At 36.3% G+C, this 26,821-nt stretch overlaps 1 protein-coding gene across 1 annotated transcript in view; it reads right to left on the bottom strand.

Annotated features, from left to right (window-relative positions):
- The window catches only part of GRK5 (G protein-coupled receptor kinase 5), a 148,607-nt gene that overhangs the window by 55,853 nt on the left and 65,933 nt on the right, over nt 1-26,821 (bottom strand). The window contains exon 3 of the mRNA XM_034440262.3: nt 3,921-4,033. Coding sequence (XP_034296153.1) covers nt 3,921-4,033 — 113 coding nt within the window. The remainder of the gene's footprint in view (nt 1-3,920; nt 4,034-26,821) is intronic.

The raw sequence follows: 26,821 nt of genomic DNA, 5'->3' as shown, positions 1-26,821 counted from the left end.
CCGCCTGGGAAAGCCAAGGGAAACCATCAAAACCATAAAAAGCGAAAGTTAGAATATTTTGGACATGTGCTACAACACCCAGAAAAATACAGCATACTTCACTTAATCCTATAAGGAAAGATTGAAGGCAAACGAGGTCCTGGCAGATGGAGAGCATCATGGCTTCAAAATCTAAGGGACTGGTTTGGACAAACTCAGCAGAACTTTTTCGTGTGTCTGTTGATAAAAATAGGATCGCCAATATCCGATGACAGATATTAGAATTAGAATTCTTTATTAGCCAAGTGTGATTGGACACACAAGGAATTTGTCTTAGGTGTATATGCTCTCAGTGTACATATGGTACAAGAAGAAGAATAGAAATGAAATTATTCCTCCTCCATCGACCGATTCAGGTTTATAAAAAAAATGCATTATGTGAAAAACATTCAGGAGAATTAGATTCCTGATTTTGCCAAAGAGAACTCTCATGACCACCTGAACAGTTGATGGTCCGAACAATGTCCTTAGAATATCATATCACCTTCATTTCAGACCATGAAAATGTTCTTGGTGGCAGAGTAAAACTGTTTTTCTATTCCCCATAGCATTTCAGTCCACTGCAAATGAGGTGCGCTTTTTTTTACATCACCTCAAAAACGGACCTACGATGAACAAGCCATTCTTATCATAATATTATCTCAGAATATTTTAGAAATCAGCAGTACAATTACATTTCCCTTACTAAATAGCCACTATGAAATAAACTTTCATACAGCACGATAAGCATGCTTTAGATAAGAAACACATGACTGTTAAAATAGACATGACTATGACCCTTCCATTCCTATTAAATGCAAAAGGATGAAGCAATTAAATACCCATAAAAGTCAGTACAAAGAGACTTGCAGTGTTCTTTCATAAAATTTCTTATCCATTTAGATTTTATCAGGCCACAGGTCATGTTCCTCTTCAAAGCACCAATAGACAAGAATGTTTATAGCATCTTAATGATGCTTTTTCCATCATCCCACCATTATCACCCTTTGGAACTCATTTCAAAGATTAAAAATCATATGCATAAAAGAGCTATTTTTTTAAAAAAGCTTAGAAAATCTGGAGTCTTATCTTCAACCGACACAATTCATGACTGCTGCAAAGAGAGAATAGCATGTGGCAAGGAAGCTGAAGTCCTGCTGATATACAAAATATTTTTAATCTAAAGAGGAAATATTTCTACTTTAGTTTCTATGCATTTCTATACACAAAGGCAGAAGAACAGCCCTTGACATGTTTTTATGACTTAATCCAACACAATTCTGGTCCTAACCATTATGGCTCAGTATATTTCCCTTTGCCACATTTTCTATTTATTTATCACTTGAAAAGATATATTACTTTAGAAAAAAATGAATAGTTTCCTCTAAGAATTGCTTAATTATTATTATTTATTTTGGATGTTTTAATTCCGCCTTTATTATTTTTATAAATAACCCAAACTGGCAAACACATCTACTACTACTTCTTCCTTCTATTTTCTCCACAACAACAATTCTGTGAGGTGAGTGGGCTGAGAGAGAAAGTCACACAGCTGGCTTTCATATCTAAAGTGGGACTAATTAATCCTAGAAACTATACTATTTAGTAGTGTATATTGGAGGTGGAGATCCTTTGAGAGCTGTATGCAACTAAATTTCATTTCAATGTATGCTGATTAGTGTATATTCAAAGTGACAATTAAGTCTATAAAGGAATAAATTCACAAACTTGATAAAGTGCATTTGTTCAGATATTTTGTAGTCTTAACAGCAGAATATCGCAGACTCCATCAAAATTTCTCCTCAGGTTCAACCCATTTTGGTTGGGAAACTCCCATGACATGTAATGTAACTTTGCCTTATTGTCTTTTCTTCCAGATGATTAAAAAAAAATAACAACCCACAAGGGTTTATGTTATATAAACTGGCTTCAAAAGGTTGTTTCATGTAGCGTATCACTCAATATCCAGAGATTTTATGAAGAAATAAAAGCTATTCTGGAACAATCAAAATAGAAACATTCTGCAATAGTCCTCTTCCCCAATTCCTCCCAAAGCAGAAGTATTTCATTAAAAAAAATGGGGGGTGGGAGGGGGTTGGAAGAGGAGGATGAACCTGCTAAAATGTTCTTTACCTAACTGGAGTAAATATTGTTCTTTTTGGAGGATCCAATCTGAGTCACCAGGACCAGAGTTTTAATTTTCCACTGCCATTTGATCCCTCCACTATGATTTTTCATAGTGCCACAGTGTCATTTTGAGAAAGTTCATGCTCTAATACAGTGTCCATGTGTATATATGGATGTGCATGTATGTTACTTTGTAAGTCAGAAACCTAAAAGGTATTCTAGAATGCTTGGATTTCCTGTCCATGTAATGATTTATGGGAGGATATAATGGTCTTCTGGCTGTCTGGATAATGGCAATATTAGTACTCACAATAGAATGAAGGAATAGTGATGTTTATATTGTGCTGTATCGAAGTTTCATATACACCAGTGTTTCTGAACTGTGCAACCTTAAGATGGGTAGACTTCAACTCCCAGAATTACCCAGCCAGCTGGCTGGGGAATTCTGGGAGTTGAAGTCTACCCATCTTAAAGTTGCCACATTTGAAAAACACTGACAGACACTATTTCAGTAATCCAACAAACTGCAAAGCATTTACCTTTAAGAGAGTGGCTCAGCTAAATAGACTGAGACTTGCCTAAGGCTACCAACAGAATTCACAGAACAGCTAATCAATGGACGACTTCTGGTTTGTACTCTCTGAATCCTACATTTATTTGCTTGAGTAAATTCTACTCTGTTTAGTAGTTTAGTTTACTCCAAGACTGAGTGTGCTTTAATCAGTGTCCCACAGGTAATGCTATATAGGTACATATTAGCCAAATTATCCACAGTTATTCGACAACATTATCACTCAGTGACCAGCCATTGAAAAATTACGAAAAAAAAATTTGCTTTTCAATTGCTTTCGAATTCTGCTGAATTATTTTGATTTGCTTTCTCAGGAACCACAGTAGAAAAAGGCTTTTCTTCTGAACCCCCTTAGCTGAAACTCTTTGCCAGATGGGATCGGAAGTAGGCCTCTGCCGCTGGAGCAAGAGGGCCAGGCTAGTCCCATTGGGACGAGATAGCTCCTCAGTTGTATATTGAGCATGGAGAACTAAAGGCTTTGACAGAAATCAAATCAATAAGTGCAATATAACAGGTAGTCCTCGACTTACAACAGTTCATTTAGTGATTGTTCGAAGTTACAACTGCACTGAAAATAGTGACCTATGACTATTTTTCACACTTACGACCATTGAGTATCCCAATGGTCATATGATTCACATTCAGATGCTTGACAACTGACTCACATTTATAATGGTTGCAGTGTTCAGGAGCCATTTTGTGACCTTCTGACAAGGAAAATCAATGGAGAACCCAGATTCACTTAACAACCAGTTACTAATTTAACAACTGCAGTAATTCACTTAACAAATGTGGCAAGAAAAGTCATAAAAGGGACAAATTCACTTAACAAACTTTTCACTTAACGACATAAACTTTGGGCTCATTTGTGGTCGTAAATTGAGGACTACTTGCATAAGTGCACCAGTGTGCCTAATATTGTCCTAATATTCCTTTTTACTTACTCTTTTCATGTATTCAAATTATGTTTATACTTTATACTTTTATACATTGCTGATACGTATTCAGACACAAGTAAACATGAAAACAGAAATATAAATATACACAAGCATGGAGATAGAGGAGACAGTTTAACAATGGAACTACAAAAGCTATGCAGGTACAATCTATGGAAGAACAAAAAAATTAAGGAAAACTCTGTACCTGCACAGAGAGACCCACAGGTTACAATCAACTCTTGTAGCATTAAGAAAAACCAACTTACCACCGAATCAAGAAACTTAATACAGCATTCCAGCTCCAGGCGAGTCTCGCAGAACTGCCGAAAGAGAAATCTTCCTATTGGTTGCTTGTCACATAAACTGTAATAATCTCTCTCTGGAGAAAATAAGAAGAGAAGGAAGGAAAGTGAAACACAGGAGTGCTTTTTACATCTGGTCCAGTTTGGGAAGGCTGGGTGTATGATTTAACTTTTTTTTAACCTTAAAAAATTCAAACCAGTTATAATGATGCAAATTTAAAAATTCATAAAGGTATGGTATAGAAATCAGTCAGTTTTACTAGAGATCATACCCTGGTTGCAGAGAAATTAGTATGGGATTTAATTAAACACATTCCAATAATTTTGATTTTACTTTATTTTTTGCCATTAAAGGAAAAGGAAAAATGCATTGTTTCTGGCTCTTACAATTGCAAAAACAGGCTTAAAAGTGTACAGATGAAACCTGTTGAAATCTGAGAAACAAGACAGGAAAGCAATCTCAGAAGGGTTTCCAGTAGTCAGAAAACCTTAGAGTCCTTTATAGCTACTTGCAACAGTACAATGCATTATGCCTTCCAAATGCTTTTCCACCATCTGCAAATGTGTGTAGTACAGTTAGTCCTTGATTTAGAACAGTTCATTTAATGACCATTCAAAGTTAAAGCAGCACTGAATAAAGTGATTTATGACCATTTTTCACATACAACCTTTGCAACCTTTGGTTGGAACTGGCTCATAGTTATGACGGGTCCTGTGTCTGGGGTCATGTGATCATTGTTTGCGAAGTTTCTGACAAGCAAAGTCAATGGGGAAACCAGATGGGATTACTAATTTAACAACTTCAGTGATTCATTTAACAACTATGCCAAGAAATGTCATAAAATGGGGCAAAAGTCTCTTAACAAACGTCTCACTTAACAACAGAAATTTGGGACTCAATTGTGGCCATAAGTCGAGGATGACCTGTACCTGATATTCTACCAACTGTGCTCTAGTGCTATTGAGGTGCTGCAACAGAATAGAACTACCAGTAAATAAGCAAAATTATAATTGCTATGATATGCCTTGTTTTCCTTGAAAGAAAGTCAACACTAGGATGAGATTACATGGGCATTTTTTTTTAGCACCTAAAACTGATCCATGTTTAGTGAATAGTTGGTTCTTTAAAATAATGGTCCATGTTTTAAATATTTCATGGGCTGAGACTGGAGTATAGAAAGTGCAGCAATAATGGCCTACAGCAGGGGTATCAAACTCATGTCATCACATGTAGTATCGTGATCTTTTTCCCCTTCGTTAAACCGGACGTGGGCAAGGGCAGCACGTGATGCATCTGGACCGAGGGCCGCGAGTTTAATATCTCTGGTCTACAGCAACCTGTGGTCCACGGACTCCTGGGGGCGAAATGTCATCCCAGGGGGTCTGCAAAGATTTGAAGAAATGATTTAAATCTTGATTTAAGTCTTGGGGGGGTTGGGAGCATGGTCTGTGGGCCACAAAAGATATTTAAAGGGAGAGGTCTGTGGTGAAGAAAGGGTTGAGAACCACTGGTCTACAAGATTTAGAACACAGTTCCAGATGTCCTGGGAAATCTGGATACAGGAGAGAAAAAAAAACAATGTATCATCAAAACACCACTGAAAGACTTGTACAACTTGACATCTGCTGCTGAAGCATCTGGACTGCAATAACAGAATACTCCAGTGGGCATTGTTCTATTTTGATAGCCCTTCACTTCTACTATACCATGTTTTTTTTTTTAAAGTGCTGTAGCCTTTTTAAAAAGTGCCCTGAATTTCTTCATATTCAAAGGAGCTTCTGGTAATGGTAATGACGGCAAGCCTGAAAAAAGGCATATTAAAAATAAACTGAGATAAATGCAAAAGCAGGCATTCTAAATCATCAAATCCTTGGCAACGTTAATTTATCAGAACAGAATGATCTTGGTGGCAATCTTTTTTTTTAACAAATCCATAATTCCTGCTGTCTTTTAAGAAGCACAAAATGATTTCAAAGTCTTTGTGCTTAAAAGGAAGGTAAAATGAAGTAAATACAATGGTCTATAGTTCTGGGATGATGTATATCAGGCCCATGAGTAATTTGCTGGAAAATACATGTTTATGAAGTAAGTATACAGAGAATTGTTCCAAAGGTACTTCACATTTTAAGTGTTAATAAGAGATATTCCTGATGCTAAGAAATATATTTTTATCCCTCATCTTTTTTGAAGGACCATTTGAAAAACTGAAAAGGACTTCACATACAAAGTACTTGAGATATGAGATGAGGTTTGAATTTGATGCATTAGCAAGTTTCAAGATTAATCTTGAAAATACTTCGGTAACACTGTAACAAATAAGAATAGCATGTTATTTCAAAATAATTATGTGAAGACATAGAATGAAATTTTTAAAAAAGATATGTCAAAATGGGACAAATTACAATTGTCATGTTGATAGAATTTCTCTGATTAAAGTCAATGTTTTAACTAGATTGTTATTTTTGTTCCAGACAATACTTATTTTGAAAATTGATGTACCATTTAAACAATGGCAGAAGATATATCCAAATTTGTATGGAGGGAGGAAGAACTTGAGTTAAACATAAAGTGCAACAAGTTGCAAAGCAAAGAAGATGATAAGACTTGGAGTCATATTTTGTTGCCTGTTGTTCAGCTTGGATGGATTTTGTTAAGGAATAGAATGTTATTGGTTCTATAAGGCCATAATTTGAGATTTGGATGGCACCAGTACCAATGGAATGGTAGCTAAGGTGAATGTAGTTTAAAAATCATTATTAGACCAGCTATACTTAAAGAGTGTGGAATAAATATAAACGTAGATTTTTGCTTGACAACTCCTTTGTAGCTTTCTGCCCAGGAAGCATTTTATAGATGAGAAATGACAAGTAAATATAAATTGTTAACTTACCATGATGTATTAGAATTTTCTTAACGGATTGTAAAATCAAATGAAAAGAAGATTTCATGTCAATGGTTTTTAGAAAGATTTAAAGTGGATTTTTATTGTAAACCGCCCAAAGTCACTTAGGTGAGATGGGCAACATAGAAATTTGATATATAAATAAAGACTTTTATGGTTACGAACAAAGTAACACTGTGTTAGAAATAGAATTATGTGCTAATGAACATGTTATTGTTAAAACTTGTGTTGAAATATGAGACTGAAGAAGAACAAGTAAGTCTGATGATAAAATGACAATTGAGACCTACATGGTATCATGACTGAGAGGCTTTGAGGTATCAATTGGCCATCAACTGGCTGTATCCATTTGTTCAAAACTCACCCAGTCCTGAGTAGCCTTTCTGCCTCAGAAAGGTAAGCTTGTCACACACAGCAATCCACTTACACTTTGATTTATCAAGTTCACAAGCAAATTTACAGCTGCTTTTATGGAGATGAGTTAAACATTCTAACGTAGCTGCCTCCATTTAAATACAATAATGACATGCACTGATCCACCTAGCTTTTAAAAGGATGAAAGCTGTTTCCCTTCAAATACTATTCTGGAGACTCTTTAAAAAGGACTTATCCACTGTTTGATTTGAATCAATAAACATTGCATATGCTGCCATTAAATGTTAGACTAAGAGGTGTAGCTAGAACCTCAACCATTGCAAGTGGAGTCACTAAGAGAGGATAGCAAGAGTTCATTTTGCGTACTGATAAAGTTTAAGCACAAAGGATCATCTCGGTATTCACTTCTCAAAGAAATTTAAGCTCAGTGCTCATTATTCCTTGCAGAACACCCACTGTATAAACATGGCCGGAATCCAAAAAGCTACTTTAGCAATTTTAAGGCTCAAGCACACCTGGCAAGATTTTGACTTTTGATTTTCTTTGAAATACACATCTTTATGTTATAATGCAAAATGATTTTGAAAGATGTCTCAACGCCAATATGGAGTGAATAATTAGTGTTGATGTTAATTTCTCTTTATTTGCAAGGAGAATAATCTAGTCTTAGTATCTGGTTTCAATCTAATAAACAAATGCCATTTTCCCTTACTCTCCAAGCCAATGCAGCCAGTGGACTAAATCTTGCTATACAATCTTTTGCCTTACAGTTATTGTGAGAACCTATTCATAATATACTTTCATTTTTTAAAAAAAAACGTACCAAAAAGGGACAAATAATTTCCCCACAATTGGTAAATTATGTGACATAATGTCAATCCTGAGTCTTAATAACCATATAGAAATATTTCTCCATGACATTCTGTCCCTAACCTGGTCTTTCAAGTCCTTCAAAAGTGCACTTATAGCCACTGTAACAGACAATCACCATGGGCTGCTTATCTTCTCCCTCTCTATTCCTCACAAAATATCTCAATATTTATTTCATACAGTGAGAATGTGATGATAATCTTATTACATAGTGATATATACGGTTTTCCCTGTGTACTTTATAGAAACAAAAGTTGGATCTTGAGGAAAATCAAAAGGTTGAAAAAGTATTGATGCTTTTGAACTAAGGGTGGGATAATAATACTGTGGATAACTTAAAAACCCAACACATAGTCCTCAGACCAAATCAATCCAATGTGGTGGATCCAGGAGAGATAACCTTCAGGGCAGAAATGATGCACCTCAAATTATCATATTCAGAACACTTTGTATGAAGTCATGGCTTTATTGAAAAGTCTGTAATGTTGAGAAAAGTAGAATGAAGTGGAATGAAAGAGGGCAACCAGAGGAATGAAGTAGAATGAAAGAGGACAACCAGAGCAGGTTGATTAGGGGCCCTTGTGAAAAACTGGGACAGTTGTGAAGGGCCACTGCCATTAGCTCAGCCCCTGCAAACCCCTTCCCCCTGCAACATAATCATTCCTCACCACTGTCCAACCTCTTGTTGCTCCTACTCCCCTGCTGTCACCAGCACGGGACAGACAGGGACAGCCGAAGTGGCCCACAGGCCGTAAAATGATCTCTGTGGTTGCTAAAAGTTGATACTAACTTAATGGTCTGTCAATTGTATCACTCAATTACATAACAAAAATATGTGTTCCCAATCTCCCAAGCAAACATGCCTGGAGAATAACATTGCCTAGATATTCAGTGTAACAGTTAGTTGATTTTGGTACTAGTTTAAATCCCAGAAAACTGGCTTATAAAATTTGGTATCTTTTATAAAATACAATAAGAAATGTGATTCAAGTTGCAAAGGAGAAAAAGGCCTTCAGCACTTTTCCTTCAACTTGGTCAGTGGCCAATCATGAGAAAAATCACTGAATATTTTATGGCATTTTTGAGGAGCAACAAGACTGACATTCTGTTTAATGGTATATGGAAATAACCCAGATCCAGCACCTAAAGTGAAGGGGAACAGTTGCGTGGTGTTGTGGTGGTGTTGTGGTGGTGTTGGTTGTTGGTATGCCAGTTTAGAGAAGAATGGATGTAGAAAGGTTCTGGAACTTCAGTATCAGAGTGCTCAATGCCTGGAATGCACTACCTGTCTCTGTAGTTTCTTCCCCAAACCACCAAAACTTTAACCTTAAACTGTCTACTGTTGACCTCACCCCATTCCTAAGAGATCTGTAAGGGGCATGCATAAGTGCACCAGTGTGTCTACTGTCCCTGTCCTAATATTCCTTTTTTACTTACTCTTTTCATGTATTCAAATTATGTTTATACTTTTATCTGTTATCTTATATATGCTTGACAAATAAACTTATGATTATGATTATGGAAGTGAGTAGAGTTACAGTTTTCTAATCCAAATAGGAAACTGAAAGCAACCCAAGGGAAAAGGAGAATTGGAGGAGCTCACTCCTGATAGTAAAACAGAACAAACTGGGACTATTACCCAAGAGTCTGCAGGTGTCTGACTCAAAAAAGGCCAGGGAGGCTGGATGTGTCCTCTGGAGTGTGGGAGCCCACTGAATCGGGTATTGGAAAAAGAACCCTGTGACTGCAAAACATGAGCAAGGGATCTGTAGGGTCCATTATTTTCATTGCTACGCAAATTTATGCTATAGATATGTGAGGCAACGCGTTACCTTTGGGATGGAAGTGTATATGCACATAAAAATATGTGTGCATGATGAAGAGAGAGGCACACTTTTCACACCAAGAAGAACAGTCTATTATTTTACATAGGTTTATATAAAGTTTGGATTAAAAAAGATAGTAATTATGCCATTGTGGGACATACCACCACTACTGTACTGGTGCAGAAAGCAAATTCCAAAAGAAGCTTTTATGAACATTTGCATTTAAATAAATCTCATCAATGTTCAATTTTCTATCACAATACTGAAGACCATTACCTATTTGTAGAGTTAATTATTTGCCAGAGCTTGTATATTAAATTGCAAACACTTCCAGTTAGTTCTACAGAAAAAGAAAGGGTTTTTCTTTCATTCATTCACTTGCATAATTCAAAACTGTCTAGCATCGTTTTATAATACAGGATTTTAGAATGGAAACTCTGACAAATCTTCAGAAAAGTCCCCGGAGTGATTGCAGCTTTGATGCATATGACTCTGGTCTAATTAATTAAAATATAGATGCAATCAAGATCTGACGACAACATTCTTTTCAATTGCTATTTAAGTCTTGCCAGTTTAATTTCTCTTGCTTGTCAATTATATCTCTTAGAAGCAAGTGAAAATCATTTCCCATCTTTACATATAAAATGTCATTGTTTGGTTTTAGACAAACTTTGTTTAGCATATCCAACAGGTTTTTTTTTCTTTTTGTTATATCTCCCTTCATTCAGAATTTTATTCAGGATGGAACCATTCCAAGAAAGTATTGCAAATAACGTTCCTATGTCTTACAGTGAACTATGCTACAGTGTTGCCCACAAAACCCGGTAAAAAGGGTTTTCCACAAACATATGACAGAATCCCTCCCCCTTTTAATGCAGAATTCCATACACACATAAATGTTTTCATACAAATATTTGCATCAAAATATTTGTCTGAATTGTTTTTGCAGATTTTGCAAAATAGGAAAAAGAATTACTGCATGTTTTCAGGCCCATTGAAATTATGTTATTTCAGTTATGTTTTTATGTTATGTTATGTTAGTTCTTTAATGCTTCTATTATTTCTTGCAGAATAGCTAAGCAATATCAGAGTGAAATTAATAATCAAACTGAAACAAAATTGGAAATTAATACAGAACTCAGACCAGACACCTTTCTGTTAGAGTTAATGGATAAAAAGTACTGGAAAAAATCAGATGTTTTTTACTTTTATATATGGCAGCAATATAACCATAGCATACTCAGCTATGGAAAGATAATTGGTTTAATGGTTAAGATTCCAGGCTACAAAGAGGGAGATTGTGAGTTCAAGTCTTGCCTTAGTCAATGAAAGCCAACTGGGTGACTTTTGAGTCAGTAACGCTGTCTCAATCCAACCCACTTCACAAGATGGTTGTTGTGGGAAAAATAGAAGGAGGAAAGGCGTGCTGGATATGTTTGCTGCATTGAGTTATTTTAAAAAGACTTTGAGAAACCTACAATAGAGGAATGGCTAGCAAAGATGATGGAACTGGCAGTGATGGCTAGATTAATGGCTCTTGTCAGAGAAAAGTCACCGAATGAATTTATCTACAACTGGAAGTCCTTTTTGTAGACTTTTTGTAGAAGATGGGGGGAAAATCAAATTGTGACATTGTTTTGTTGATCATTAAAATTTGGGGAAAAAAAACTTTTTTGGGGGGAAATGGAAACAGTATCATAGTGTTAATCAAAGAATTCAATGTGTTATATTGTTCTACGAAGTTGTTGGGAATCATTATTTGAATATATGTTTGGTTTTTTTTTCTTTATACCTTTCTACACCTCTATTTCTGTTTTCTCTTTATCTTTCTTCTTATTTATTTTTATATGTATTTTTAATAACATTTAATAAAATTATTATGAAGAAAACATTATCATTATTTAACATTTCTACAATTATTAGCTTTCCATTTGTTTTTTTGGGTGTAAGGGAAACAAACACATACCTAAAATGTATCTGTGATATCTGATTAAGTTGAAAACAAATATACAATCCAATAAAGCCAACTAAGTGCATACATCATAAAATATTGTTTAAAACTGGCTTAAAATGGCCAATAGTCTCCATCTGTTGAACCTCAGGAAGCAATAAGCTGTATAATTTGGGAGAAGGTCTGTGCAATTTTTTTTGGTCCTTCAGATCTCTCAGCAGCTTTTGATTATTATATCAACAATAGCTTCTTGTTGGAGATGGAGTAGCATCCTTCAGGGTTGGCCTCATAACCTCTAGATTGTATCAGAGATTTTGAACATGGTTTGGGGGGGGAAAGCTTTTTCTGTCTCAACACTCTGACTCTGGAAACCCCTTCCCCTGGAAACCCACAATGGCATCAACATAATAAGCTTTTCAATACAAACTGAAGATTGGTTTACCCTTGCATTTAGAACTTAAAAGTTATAACTTAGCCCTGAAAAATATGCTCGTATACCACACTTATTGCTGCTCTAATATTTTCAAGTACCGTTTACTATATTTCCTTTATTAGTTTTATCTTTTATAATATGTACTGCATTCTGGCCTGAGAATTCTTACAATTGTATGCAATATCTAAACATTTTAATTTAAAAATTAAAATTAGAGACACTACGAAATTGGAGATTCTTGATAGAAGAGATGCATAGGTATGATGATTCTTATACGTCAATGAACAGTGAGTTTATTTTAGCCACTTGTATAGTTTGATCTTCTCACATTCATCCATTTTTCTTAAAAAGCAAGAGCTTCTTAGATTAAAACTTTTAGAGCAGCTGCTTTCAAAAAAGTGAGGATTGAGTAATTGACCATGCCCTTAAAGTGCCAGCAATATCAAAGTAGGAAATATAATCCACTTCAATGTATTTTTTCTAATCATGAGTTACAGAATGCAGGAATGGTGGAAAGTATTATATAGAGAGAATGCCTATTGCAAATTTATTTTAGCAAGCATAACGCTATGATAGCAAAAAAAAAAAAAAAAAAAAAAAAAGTGGATACATAAGGAGAATTGTTCCAACCCTAATAAATGGAAAGTTTCTCTGGCATATGGAAGCTTGGGTTTTGGATTGCCTAACTACTGTAGCAGTTCAGCATGAAAACCAGTTCGGTTTGGTGGTTAAGGCATTAGGCTAGAAAGCAGAAGACTGTGAGTTCCCACCTTAGCCATGAAGATCAGCTGGGTGACCTCGAGTCAGTCACTCTCTCTCAGTCTAACTCACCTCACAGAGTTGAAGTTGTGGAGAAAATAGGAGGAGGATATTGCAATGAATACATTTGCTGCCGTGAGTTATTTATAAAAACAATAAAGGTGGGATACAAATAAATAAAATCTAATATTGTTTGTCATCAGGAAGAAAGGAATATGCAATCAGAACAGCAAGTGTGCATGGAATAGTACATTTCTTCTAATAAATATTGCCATCTAATATGGCCTTCCTCTTTTGCTTTTGACAAATGGCTATTGCCATTTGTGAAATTTCGGGGGGCGGGGGGGCGGGATAGGCTAAGCAATGCCTGCCCACCATTTTTATGTGCACCTTTGGTGAAAGCTAATCTGTTTGACTAAGTCATTTCGCCTTGGACATCTGCCTTTTAATTCTCTTTGCTTATCTAAAATTCGAGGAAGAAAAAGATTAAGTGTGCTGAAATGGCTGAATCTTCTCAAGACAAACAATGATTCATTGTCTCCTGTTTCACGGACTCATTCAAGGATATGAAAATTACTAATAGTGCAAAATAATGTAGAATAGTCTAACTACTCACCCATTATATTGCACAGCTGCTGCCAGCAGCAACCAACACGATTTTAATAAACAATATTTTCAACAGCATTGAAAACATTGTTTATTAAAATTCCCACTTTGATCGTTCTCAAAATTGTCTCTCTTTGGTTGAACTGAGCATTTGAGTACATTTAGAGGCCAGTTACAATATAACCTCTAATATACACAGATGGTCATGATCAGCAAGCTACTGCAACTCTGCTTCTCTCAAGGATAATATACATTAGTTTAGAGGTGGACAAGATAGAATGAAGGGGTAAGAAAAAGTAGTCCTCTTTCCATCTCAAATACATTTATTTTATTTTATTTATTTATTTATCTATCAACAAGTACAAGGAAACAAGTATCAGTATATAGACACAGACACATGAAAAAAATTGGCACAAATAAAAGGATATAAATAGGCAAAACAGCCATAAACACATAGAATAATTACATATAAATGAGGACAGTAGGACAGGGACGGTAGGCACGCTGGTGGGCTTATACACGCCCCCTTAGGGACCACTTAAGAAACATGAAAGGTCCACAGTAGACAGTTTAAGGTAAAAGGTATGGGGATTAGCGAGACTAACAACAGGATCAGGTAGAGTATTCCAGACGTTTACTACTCTACTGCAGAAGTCATATTTCCTACAATCAAGTTTAGAGCGAATTACATTGAGTTTGAATCTATTGATAGCTCTTGTGTTATTACGGTTGAAATTAAAGTACCCATTTACAGGTAGGACTTTTTGGTAAATAATCTTATGACCTAAGCATAGGTCGGAATGTAGATGGCGTAGTTCGAGGGTATCCAGGCCTAAAATATCAAGTCTGGTGGTATAGGGAATTCTATTTCGAGCAGAAGATTTGAGTACTCTTCTAGTAAAATATATCTGAACCCTCTCTAATGTATTTATGTTTGAAATACAGTGTGGATTCCAGGCAGGTGAACAGTATTCAAGTATAGGTCTGGCAAAGGTTTTATATGCCCTAGTTTGAAGTATAGTGTTACCAGAGAGAAAACTTCGTAAAATGAGATTGACAACTCTTAATGCCTTTTTTGCAATGATGTTACAGTGAGCGCTGGGACTTAGATCTTTTGAAGTGAGTACTCCTAGGTCCTTGACAGAGTGTGGGTCAACTTTTAGATCGTAGCTGGTTTTGAAACAGCTATGAAAAACACCTCTTTAAAGAAGTAATTAAGGAAGTACTGAAGTGAAGGTAAGTGAAAGTAGAAATAATCAGGGGTGTCAAACTGGCAGCCCTCGAGCTTGATGTGTCACATGGAGGCCATGCCCACTGCAGCTCTGCAAAGAGGAAAAACGTCATGAAACATCATGTGATGACAATGTGACGTGGTGAGTTTGACATCCGTGAAGTAGATAATGGTAAAAAAATATATATGTGAGGTTATCAATTTCCCAACAGTTCACTGTATATCTCCCACCAACACACACACACACACACACACACACACACACAAAAGCAACCATCATCTATCAGGAATAAGACTGAAATATCAGTTTTAGAAAAATAATAATGGGCCAATTTTTTGCATTAATGACAAAATACCCAAATGAAAATGTGAATATTGGATTTTGACAATACTCAGAATTTTCTAAAATAAAGGATCACAAGCAAAGGTTTTATTATACATTGCCTATTCCTAATTTCCAAAGGATTTTCAGGAGTCTTCTACAACCCAAAAATTCGAACGCATCAATGTTCTTCCTATTCTGCTTCTTCAAAGTTCAACTTTCACTTCCATAGAGTGTCACAGGAAGCAATTCTGATCTCTGTAGTTTAAGACACATTATGATATTTGTATATTTTCTCCAAGCGCTTTATGGCACCTGTACCAAGTGCTAATCTGCAGGGTATTTCTCAACTGCTTGTTCCTTTACTGTTAATGGTTGATCCTAAAAGGCAAAAGCAATCCACACTTTGATATGTTCATTATCAAGTTCCAAGGCCTTGACTTCTCTTCTTGGCAATTTCCAGAGTTTGTTCTGACATCCAGTTTGCTTTCTTTTCTTTAATTTATTTTCACATTCATTCTTAAGGCCTTTTTAAAGTTCATTTTATAGTATCTCTGGCTCTCTGTCAATGAAGTTTAGCACATCAAAGTGTGTCCTGATGTTCTCCCTGAAAAGAGTGAGTATATGTTCAAGGTCATAGTGTGTAAACTTTCTTCTTCTTTAGCTTAATTTAGAGTTTGCACCTGAGCAGTTTCTGATTTCTTCCACAGTCAGCACCTGGCCATGTCTTTCATGCTATAATGGAGCTCCTTTGCCTCCTTTTAACAGTAATATAGTCAATTTGATTTCTGCATACCTATCTGGTGATGTCCATTATAGTGGCATCATTTTTGTTGTTTGAAAAAAAGTGTTAGCTACGAAGAAATCATTGGAATGGCAGAATTTGATAAGCTGATCTTCTGCTTATTTCTGCCATTTCATTCTCCTAAACCATACAATCCAATTATATTTTCCCCTTTCATATTTCCAAATTTGGTATTCCAGTTATCAATCACACATAGTATCTCTTGCTTGCATATTCTGCTGATTTTGAATTGAACTTGATCATAGACGTCATTAACCTCCTCTTCTTCTGCATCAGTGATTGGAACATTAACTTGAATGATAGTCATATTAAAGGGTTGCCCACAAAGCTAATCAATATTATTCAGCATTGATTACATTGTAACCAAGTACTGTCCTTGCTATATCCTTCCTAACTACAAAATCAACAGCAGTTTTATTGGATCCTGCTAGGAGTAGAAACTTTTGGCACAGAAGGCCTGGGGAGGTAGAATATCTATTCTTGTCAACATGGAAACTGTAGATTGTTGAACCCGCTCTGCTTTTGTTTTGTTTAATTTTAATTTTTTTTAAAAAAAAAACTTTTATTTCATAGTCAACATACATCTTAAACAAAAAATCAATCCTATTATATATATATATATATATATATATATATATATATATATATATATATATATATTCCCCCCTCCCTTCCCCCCTCCCATCCCAACCCCCAACCCCCTCCCCGGACTTTCCAGAACAAGTACAGGGTAAAAACATTTAACAAACCTTAATGAAAAACCCCACAAACTAATTATCTATAGATTTATCTATCACTTGTACCTTAACTCTCCTTGTTCAAAACAAAATATAACTTTTCTTGCTTAAAGGTAGTTAATCCCAATTAATTCAACAATAAACAAACAATTTAAAGCCCTTGAAAATATAGTGAAAAATCTATAGCCTTGAATTTAACATCCAAAAGGAAATTTCTCATTTAATCCATTACTTAAAATAATTTTTAGATATAATCCATCCAATCATAACCAAAGAGATCATATCCTTGTTCACGTTTATATAACAGTTGAAACATCCAGTCATTTAACATCCAAAAGAAAATTTCTTTTTTAAAAATCCGTTTTTGTAACAGTTGAAACACCCAGTCATAAGTAAAGAAAAAATTTTTTTCAAAACCAAACAAATCATATCCTTAATAAAAATCTTGAATACCAATACAATCATTCACCATGTTATCCTGCCTAACAAAGAGGAATAAAATTCTTCCACTTCCATTTCCCCCTGGTTTTTTTCCGAGCCTTCTTCTTCCGCTTTATTCCACCATCTTTTATTTTTACAAGTTTTTGTGTATTCAACTGTAATTTTATCTTCCAATTCTGTGCAGCTCGCAAAGTTCCTTTTAAGCAACACACCTCTTTAAATAGGATTAAAAGTCCATTTTTGTAAAGAAATTGTAATGTTCCATTTCTAATCCTTCTTGATATCTTGAAAATCCAAGCTTCTCCCAGCACTTTTCCTCTCATCTGCGTCAAAACCTCTGGATAGATCTCTCTCCATATCTCCGGGTTAACCTCCTTCAAGCCCATCAGTTTATTCATAGTTTGAAAAACATCCTTTCCATGTTCCTCAGGCGCTTTTTGTTCTTCTTCCTCTTTCAACATTGCAATTTGTTAGCAATTTGAGTAATAAACTTCTCAAAGATTTCATCCAGTCTTTCCATAAATGATTTTTGCCATGCATCCACAAAATCCACTGTCAGTATTTGTACACTTGCTGAATTATCTGCTGAGAAACCTCCATTACTTTCTTCTTAAGCTTCCGTTCTCAATCAGCGCCATTTTGGATCTCTTTAAAGCTTTCACTCGAATCTGAAAGGAGTCATTATTCATCAGAGTTAAAGAAAGAAAAATACTTGCGAGAAGCTCTCCTGTTTTGTTCTGCCTGCGTGAAAATCAATCCTTGAAATCACTTGTTTCACAGGGATGGTCGCGATGCCTTAATCCATCAAAGACAGAATACCGAGTCTGGAGCTGCTTTCCAGTCATTTGGGGAGCCCTCACCCTCTGTGCCTCCAGGGTTAATCCTGGAAGCTTTGGGGGGCTCTACCCTATACACCTGAGCACTCACCCCCGCTCTCTTTGCCAGAGGGGGAAGTTCCAGCTGACAAAACAGCTGATTTACGCTGTTTTGGCGGTTTTACAGATCCTGGGAGTAGCAGCTTGCAAAGGAGCTGCAGCGGCGCCGGCGGTGCCAGTGGAAGTCCGTTTAATTTTAATTTTTTATTTTGTTCTGATCCACTGTATTTTTCTTTTTGTGAGTTGGTTTTTAATTGTAAACTGTCCAAAGTTGGGAATTAGATTAGTTTAGTAATGCAATGTAATGCAATGAATATAATATCTGAAATTTACCATAAAGGTAAATGGTAAGCAAAATGAGAATTATGTACAAAAGCTATAACTTTCTTGTATTGAATATATAAATATAAGAAGTTGCTTAATTATAGAGAATAATATTTGGTCTCTCTAACCTAGGGTAGTATAATCTGACAGAATAACAGTCTCTAATATTGTTTTAGCTTTGTTTTCCCTGTTTTAACTGAAAGAACTAGAACCCATCTGAATACAAGCTACATGTTTTGCAATTACAATATTTCTTGTTAAATGAAATCCATTCCCAACAGGGTGGGAATGTGTAGTTCTCCAAATTTTAATCACTGTAACTTCCATATTTGCACACTGGGCATGCTGGCTAAAACTAGCTTGGAGTCTAACTTTTCCTTTAAGTGAAAGTTTACAAAAATAAAGAATACTGTGAGAACTTTTATGAGGCTTGCAGGAGTTCAGAGCAATTCCAATCATTGTGATCCAACAAGGTCCTAGAATTTAAAACAATGCATTTTCTGGCTCAGCTGCAGTAGAATCCACATTATTAAAAAGTTATCTATCTTTATTCAATAATCAAAATCACAGATATTGTGGACAGTCATCCCCCATTAGATATGTTTCGCCCTACCCCTTCTTCTGGTCTCATGTGATCTAATAGGTCCATTTTGGCTACATTTGGCAGGCTTAAATTAAAGAGAGTTTTCTGCTTCAGCAGGAATTGAGTGGGCACTCAAAAACTACTTGAGGGAAGGGATTTTGGAGTAGACAGGACAGTAAAGCAATGGAAAGGCAGTACCAATGCATGCTCCAGAAATTATGCCTTTTGTTAGAACTTATTGCCTCCTGCAGTAGTGTGTTAGTCACCACAACAGCCTATGATCAGGGTTAGAAGAATTGAAGAAAACACTTTAAAACTTGATCACATATAATACCTCCTTCACAGCCTATAATTATTTTTAAAATTACTTTTATTATGTAAACTAATAAAAAAGGGCAAATGCACACATTAGCATTAAAGGATCAACCGAATTGAAAAATTAATAAATGAAGCAACCAACGGTGAACAAAAATGGGGAAAGAAGTTTAGAAATCATGTTATCACAAAATTAATAAAAAATTGTTCATATTGCTCACAAACCTTCTCTTCTCATTTTATGAAATAAAAAGTAATTAAATCAATGAAAAATAATATAATGCATACCAAGTAGAGATTTCCCTTTTTAATGTTGAATAGTTATTATTTTAGCCAACCTCCATCAAGAAGCCACAATTCTTGATGTCTTGATAGATTCCAGATATTGGGAATATAAGGATATAAGCATCCTTAACATCAGTGATCCAGAAACGTACTAACAATCGCAAATCCAAAAATTGGCCAAGACAAAACCATATGGGTTAATATTCCAACTCTTGAGTTAAAGCACCAACAGCAAAGTAATTGTAACCAAACTTTACTCAACACTTTCCAAAGGATCCTCAACTCTCTATTTTAAGAAATATTCTATTTTAGGAACCACAGATAATTCCTAAAGAAGCTTTAATCACTGTGGAGGTTCAAAAGCATCAATTGTATCATCTTTGTAGCTATCAAAGGCGATTTTAATAAAGGACAACTGAATGTCTGGGATCTAGATAATTTCAAAGATAAGCAGATTCACCATGTAGTCAAAATATGAATTGGAGGAAGAGACTACTTCATTTATTACTTCGCCAAATCTTTGCGGTTTCGTGGCCCAGCTGGGGGGAAGAGGGGAATTGGGCCCCCCAAGCATGAACAGCTTAACTCACATGAGCAGTGAGCTGGTATGCACATGCATGACTGCCTACCAGTCTGCTGGTCACACAAGTTGAGCTGAGCATGTGTGCATGCGCCAATCAACCACTCTTTTGGCCAAATTTGCAAATAAGCCATGGCCCAGTAGTGGGCTACAGCCCAGGGGTTAGGAACCGCTGATCTAAAGGGAGAACATAGATTGGCTCATGATGTTTTCAATGTTCGAAGCAGTGAAAACAACTCACACATTCAAACACTTAGAGTGGAAATGTTCTTTCATGTCAACAAGATCACATTTTTCTTCCATGGACTTATTTCTCTTGAACGTGTTTGATTTAAAACATGTTCCATTAAACTTTTGTACTATGCTACTATGTAAAACCTTCAAAGGTGGACTCATTTTTTATCTGTTTGGCCAAAATCAAGATGTGATTTTTAAAAACTTGGAAGCATATAATTATCTTCATTATTTGGATCGGCTAAAACAAAACTGCAAACTGCTTATAATAATACATGCAAAATATTTCTTTCCACTTGGTTCTCCATACTAATAAGCTATTGTTATTTCATCAGGAATTATTATATTTACAAAATTTATATGGCTAACATCTTGGTAACAAACAGACATGTTATGTGTTTTTATTTAGCTGTACACCGCCCTGAGTCCCTAGGGAGAAGGGCGGTATATAAATTTGAAGTAAAATAAATAAAAATAAAGTTGCAAAAAGCAATATAAAAACAATATGCTAACAAGGTAAAGTTAAAATGTATCAGAGGAAGCCAAACAAATGAGGAACCACAGTGGTGAAATGCAGCTGGGTCTATCTGGCTGGGGTGAACCAGTAGTGTGGGTGGCAGGAGACTCCGCCCACCCACCCGGAGGTCATCATGTCCCATTTTTGATGCTCTGTGCATGTGCAGAAGGTCCTCTGCATGTGCAGAGGTGTCGCATGCGACCAAAGTATTCGTGCATGCTCTCATTTGTGAACCAGTAGCGAAGGTAAGTGGATTCATATAATACAGTTGCAAATGTTCCCAGAACATCCTAACCCTAATGCCTGGATAAAAGGCAGGTCTTAACAGTCCAGTCTTAACTGTCTTCCAGAAGGCCTTTAAAGTCAAATTAAAAGCCCATGTATCAGAGATAAGCAAGTAATACTTTATTTCAATAAGCCTAAAAATACAAGTACAACCAATTCAAGTTAACTATGTCTTTACTAAAAAATAAACTAAAAATATGAAGCAATATTTTAACCTGTACCTATTTTGGGTCTCTCAAGTATTAATTTCAACCTTGTGCCAAGTTTCAGGGACCGCTTTTGCAAAATGCTGACATTTGAAGTCCAAATCTCATTTGGACTTCTCATTTCATTGAGTAATGAAATGAGAATGATTTCACTAATATTTTAAATTAAGTATATTCTCTCCTCCACCTCAGTTGGATTTTTTAAAAATGCATGTACAATTTTTACTAGGATTCTGTGGCAGAGATTTGAGAAATGAAAAATCCAGATTTTAAATCTCTAGCAAATTCTGAAATGAAAGAGAACTGCCTGCTTATGGAAGATACAATTAATAATGTACCACATGAAGTAGGTCAATGAAAATATCAATTTTTAAAAACACCTGGGTCTGGGTAAAAGAGCTCTTGAAAGACTAGATCAAGGCGGGCCAACAATACAGCTTCATTTTTATAAAAATCTTCCTGCCTTCCAGGGTATTTGCTGCAGAAATAGACACTCAGCTTCAGAATTCAAATATTCATTAACTCAGTTTCTTCCAATTTGGTGCCCTCCAGCTGAGCTTAAACTACAGCCAAAGAATTGTCAGCCATCAGGGTCAATGCTCACATCAGCTGAAGACTTCTGAGAATTGTAGTTCCAACAACCAGACAGCCCAAGGCTGGGGCAGGCTGACATAAGTACTTACACCACCAGTGTTAACAGAGATTCATATCAACTAGGCATCTCACTATTTTAAGAATAATTGTATTTAGCATCCTTTCAGAGAAAATATGAAAGCAAATCTCATCCAAACACTCAAGAAATAATTTGTCCAAAATACTTGTTTTACCGCATAAAGAAAAGCACCCAGACAAAACCCCCAATGTCTTGGCTTTTTCCAGAAGGTCTACAGAGAATAAATTGAACAGACCAGTTAAGAGGGTAACTGATCCCAATCATCCACAGATGTGGTACAGACCATTGAGTGACATTTCTTGTGGGGTGAAATTAAAGTATATCCAATTTTCTCCTTGGACATAGTTGGGACATGCCCTGTAAGAAACAAATAAAGTGGCTGGTTTTCATTGTTCCTTCTCCCTGAATTTTCAGCTCCTTGCTGAAATGATGTTCTTATCTGAACTCACTGACGCTATGACGACAACTCTGGAAGTCAGCTCTTAAAGTGAAGGAAATGAGGGTGTTGGGAAGGTTGTCACTTTCTTTTCTGCCAAAAAGCCAGGAACATTTTCTTCTCCATTTTCCACAATCAGCCAAACCACAATTAAATCGCATGTTCAAAATGTCAAATGCAAAAAGAAAAAAAAAAACCCTGCAAAACGATATTCATTGTACCAATTTCAGATATTTTGAGTTTTGCAGTCTGTTCTACTTTTCAAGGGATCAAATCGGCCCATATGTCTTTTTTTTTTCTTCAGACTTCAAATACTTTTTAAAAAGAAAATGCTGCTCTATATTTTTCAGCCCCATTTTTCTTGTAGGGGAGCAACTTACAGGGCTAGTGCTGATCTATAAAGCTCTCCAGAGCTTGGACCACATTCTCACATTGGAAACAGTCTACCTGGGAGAAGATGCTAATGGCTCCCCCTTAGGAAGCAGAGAGGGGCTAAAACTCAGAGATGCTTTTTTCCCAGAGACAATGCTGCTTCTTTGGAGTAGCCTCTGAGTGGACTTTCAGGCTGATTCCTGCTGGGACTTCCTGAAACAATCAAAATGGAGTTCTTCTAGAAGACATTTGGCCTATGATTTCATCTTGTCTGGGTTTATAGATTGTTTTTATTATTTTGTTTGCATTCAATGCTTTATAATTAGATTGTGCGGTGTTTTCATTGTGCGTTTTGTTGTGTATTTTTATCACTGTGAACTGCTGATTGGGATTTCAGCAGCCTTTTAGATGTGACACATCGACAGAAAGGTAATCTTGAAAATACTCATCAATTTCTGAAAAACCCATTTATTCTGTTCTGGCATGGGTGACTGTCCTGACTATATTTATTTTAAGTAAAAGAGTCTCCAAATAAGAATACTTTTAGAAAAAGGATACATATGACTCCAGAATCATGATGCAGCGGGCATCCTGGGAGGATGAGTAATACACAGGAGTTTTGTTTCTGTTGGATCATTTTCCTGTTTTATTGTTTCGTGGTAGTTTTATAGCTACTGCTTTTACTGTTGTTATGAAACACCCAGAGTTGCTTAAGATGAGTGGCCAGTTAAATCTTTTAAGCAAATAAATAAGAACATCCATTTAATTTATACTCTGAATGTGGGAAAACAAAGGTATTGAAACAGGTATAACTATACTGCTCAAAAAAATAAAGGGAACACAAGCAGAAGACATCCGAGATCTGAATGAATGAAATAGCCTTATTAAATACTTTGTTCGTTACATACAGTAGTTTATACACTTCTCAAACAACTAAAGGGAACACAAAACTACTGTATGTAACGAACAAAGTATTTAATAAGGCTATTTCATTCATTCAAATCTCGGATGTCTTCTGCTTGTGTTCCCTTTATTTGTATTTTGCTAGGTTGTATTCAACTTGGCCTTTCACTTAGTGAAAACACTTCTGCCTATGGAAAGCTGTTGGTGCTTTTAGTCCTCTACTGCTGCCCTTTTGTACTTTATCTTATGAGATTTTGTGATTTCACACTTTTCCAGACCAATTTTTCAGAGGAATAGCAACAGGCAGCAATGCATAGGACATTCTATAGGACATACCTGCTACTAATGTAAAACCATAATGGAGGAACTCTGTATTGTGAATTCAACAACAAATGTAATCTCAAATGTTTATATGAAACTGAATATATTATCATTGCTTTCATAAAATCGGTGCAAATAAAGTATAACCTTAACATTCTAAGAGAAACTATTTCAAAAATGCACAAAAAATTCTAGCAAACAAAACTGTCTGATAAACCAATGAAGAGATTTGTGGCACACTACAAATTAAACTTTTGTGGATTACAGTCATGGCCAGAGTCAAATAGGTAAGACATAAGTAAGTGGTTCCTTTAATGTTTCCAAAACAGTCAGGTCTGCCTTTTTAGAGCTTAACTTTTGTCTACATTGAAAAGCGCCTACCTTTGTTTTCAAAATTAAGGACAGGTTCAACCATTCCATCTGCACATAGATTACTGCTGTTGGGAATTTTAAAGAATGTATGTGCAACCTGAACATTCAAAACAAAGGTAGTTTTTTGTTAGCTAGCTAGAAGTGCTCCCTATGACCTTTATAGAGTTGGATAAACAGCAGGAAAGCAATACAAACGATCAAGCATAAAAGAAACTCAAAAGGGCATACCAACACAAGTTGAAGCCAAGGTAACCTTTTAAGCAGTGAAGATCGTAGACAAGATCAACTAATGGTGAAGCAATAAGAGCATTCTGAGATATTGGAGATGATCAGAAGACAAAATGAAGAGAAAATAGAACTACTGAAGAAGTATGAGAAAGTGTAAGGGAATTATGAGTTTGAGTCACCGAAAGGGGAGGGCGATGTCAAGCCATTTTAGAAAAATATCTTGAGTTCTAGGAAAGTGTACTGGCTTAGTTTTATTAGGACATTTATGTGTGATTGCTTCCCTTTTCCCAAGAATAAGACTCATTAAAACCCTTTAAACTGAATGCAACAGTTACACAATTACATCTTGTCTTTTAGAGTTGGCCCTGGATTTGTTAAGTCCTGTAGTTTTGAGCTTCAATTAGGAGGACACAAAGCACCTTTTTTTCTATATTCCTAGAGCTAGACTGAAGAGAGAAATCCTGGTAGAAGAATGTAAGAAGAAACAGAAAGTCCACATGTTGTCAGATCTTTGAGATAGGCCTGATCAGGAAAGAAACAATGCAAGAATTACAGGAATTCTCTATTGTCGTAGGGTATAATAAAAAGAATCCCAAAAGTCTGCTGGCATTTCTTTCTGCTCTCTTTTATACCAAACAGAACAGGACAGGGGCTGGTGGTGGTGAAATGTGTTCCTTGTGTTCCTTCTTTCTCAGGAGTGAGTTGTCTTATCATTCTTATCATTTTCCTGGTGATAAATGCTATCTCTGCATTTATCTACTTGAAGATGCTGCACTGTCAGTCCTATGTGATGGTTCTGAATACTATAAGGCTTATGAAATTGTATAGATTTTATAGAATTATCCTGTTAAGTCTAGGAAGATTTGGTTTTCCACTAGAATTAATTTTAAGTCTGTTTTCCACCTAAGATCCTATAATAGCTCAGTTGCATTATATCCAGTTTGCAGTTTTTAAAAGTAGTTTGGGACCATTGCTGGAAAGTGAGATATCCATTAAAACAGGGGTCCTCAAACTATGGGCCGCAGGCCTCATATGGTCCACTGAAACTATTAATCCAGTCTGCACAGGACCACGAGGCTGCCCTGCCCACATTGCCCGACCCACCTATTGGCCCCCACCCTTTGGCCGAGCACAGGACTTACTTTCGCCCCATGGGTTGGAACTGGAAGGTAAGGCCAACATTTTTGGCCTGCAGAATGTTTCTGGAGGTGGGGGAGGTAAAAAATGGGGTGTGCGGACGCCCAGGGAGTCCAAAAACGGACCCATTTCTGCCCTGCAGAATGCTTCTGGAGGCAAGAGAGGTGAAAAACGGGAAGCGTAGATGCTCCAGGAGGCCAAAAACGGGTCCGTTTTTTTTCTCCCCCATCTCCAGTAGCACTCTACAAGCCAAAAAGGGGGTGCACAGAGGCCTCCAGAGGCATCTGCGTGCCCCATTTCTTACCTCCCCCGCCTCCAGAAGATAGACACACAGAGAGAGAGAGACAGAGGCAGAGAGAGAGAGAAAGAGAGAGAGAGAAAGAAAGATAGAGATAGAAAGAGACAGAGAGAGAAAGAGAAAGAGAGGGAGGAAGGGGAATAGAGAGACAAGACAGAGAGAGACAGAAAAAGAGATAGAGAGAGACAGACAGACAGAGAGATAGAGAGAGACACAGACACAGACACAGACACAGACACACACAGACCTGTTGATTGTAAGATCCTTGGGGCTGAGAAGAATTGCTGCAAAACTGAGTTTCCTGAAGTAGACCATTAGACTCCAACACAACTGAAAAAATGATCTAGTAAAAGGTCAACCAAAAGCCCAACATGCAAACAAAAGTGAATAAAACACCCTCAGGAGCAAAACAAATTAAAGTTTAATTTGTATGCATTGTTTAATGGACTGCTAAATTGGCCACACCCACCTAGTCACATATCCACCTAGCCACACCCACCCAATCACATGACCACTAGCCACACCCATCCACTCAGTCTGGCCCCCAACAGTCTGAGGGATCGTGAATTGGCCTCCTGTTTAAAAAGTTTGAGGACCCCTATACTATATTTATAAAATGTATAAAAGTTTAGTGGACAATATGCTGAAAACTCTGGCAAATA

Source organism: Pantherophis guttatus, chromosome 6 (assembly GCF_059756535.1).
Source record: "Pantherophis guttatus breed Tessera chromosome 6, ASM5975653v1, whole genome shotgun sequence".
Lineage (NCBI taxonomy): Eukaryota > Metazoa > Chordata > Lepidosauria > Squamata > Colubridae > Pantherophis > Pantherophis guttatus.
Note: the sequence above shows the minus strand (reverse complement) of the source record. Positions and strands in the feature narration are given on the sequence as shown.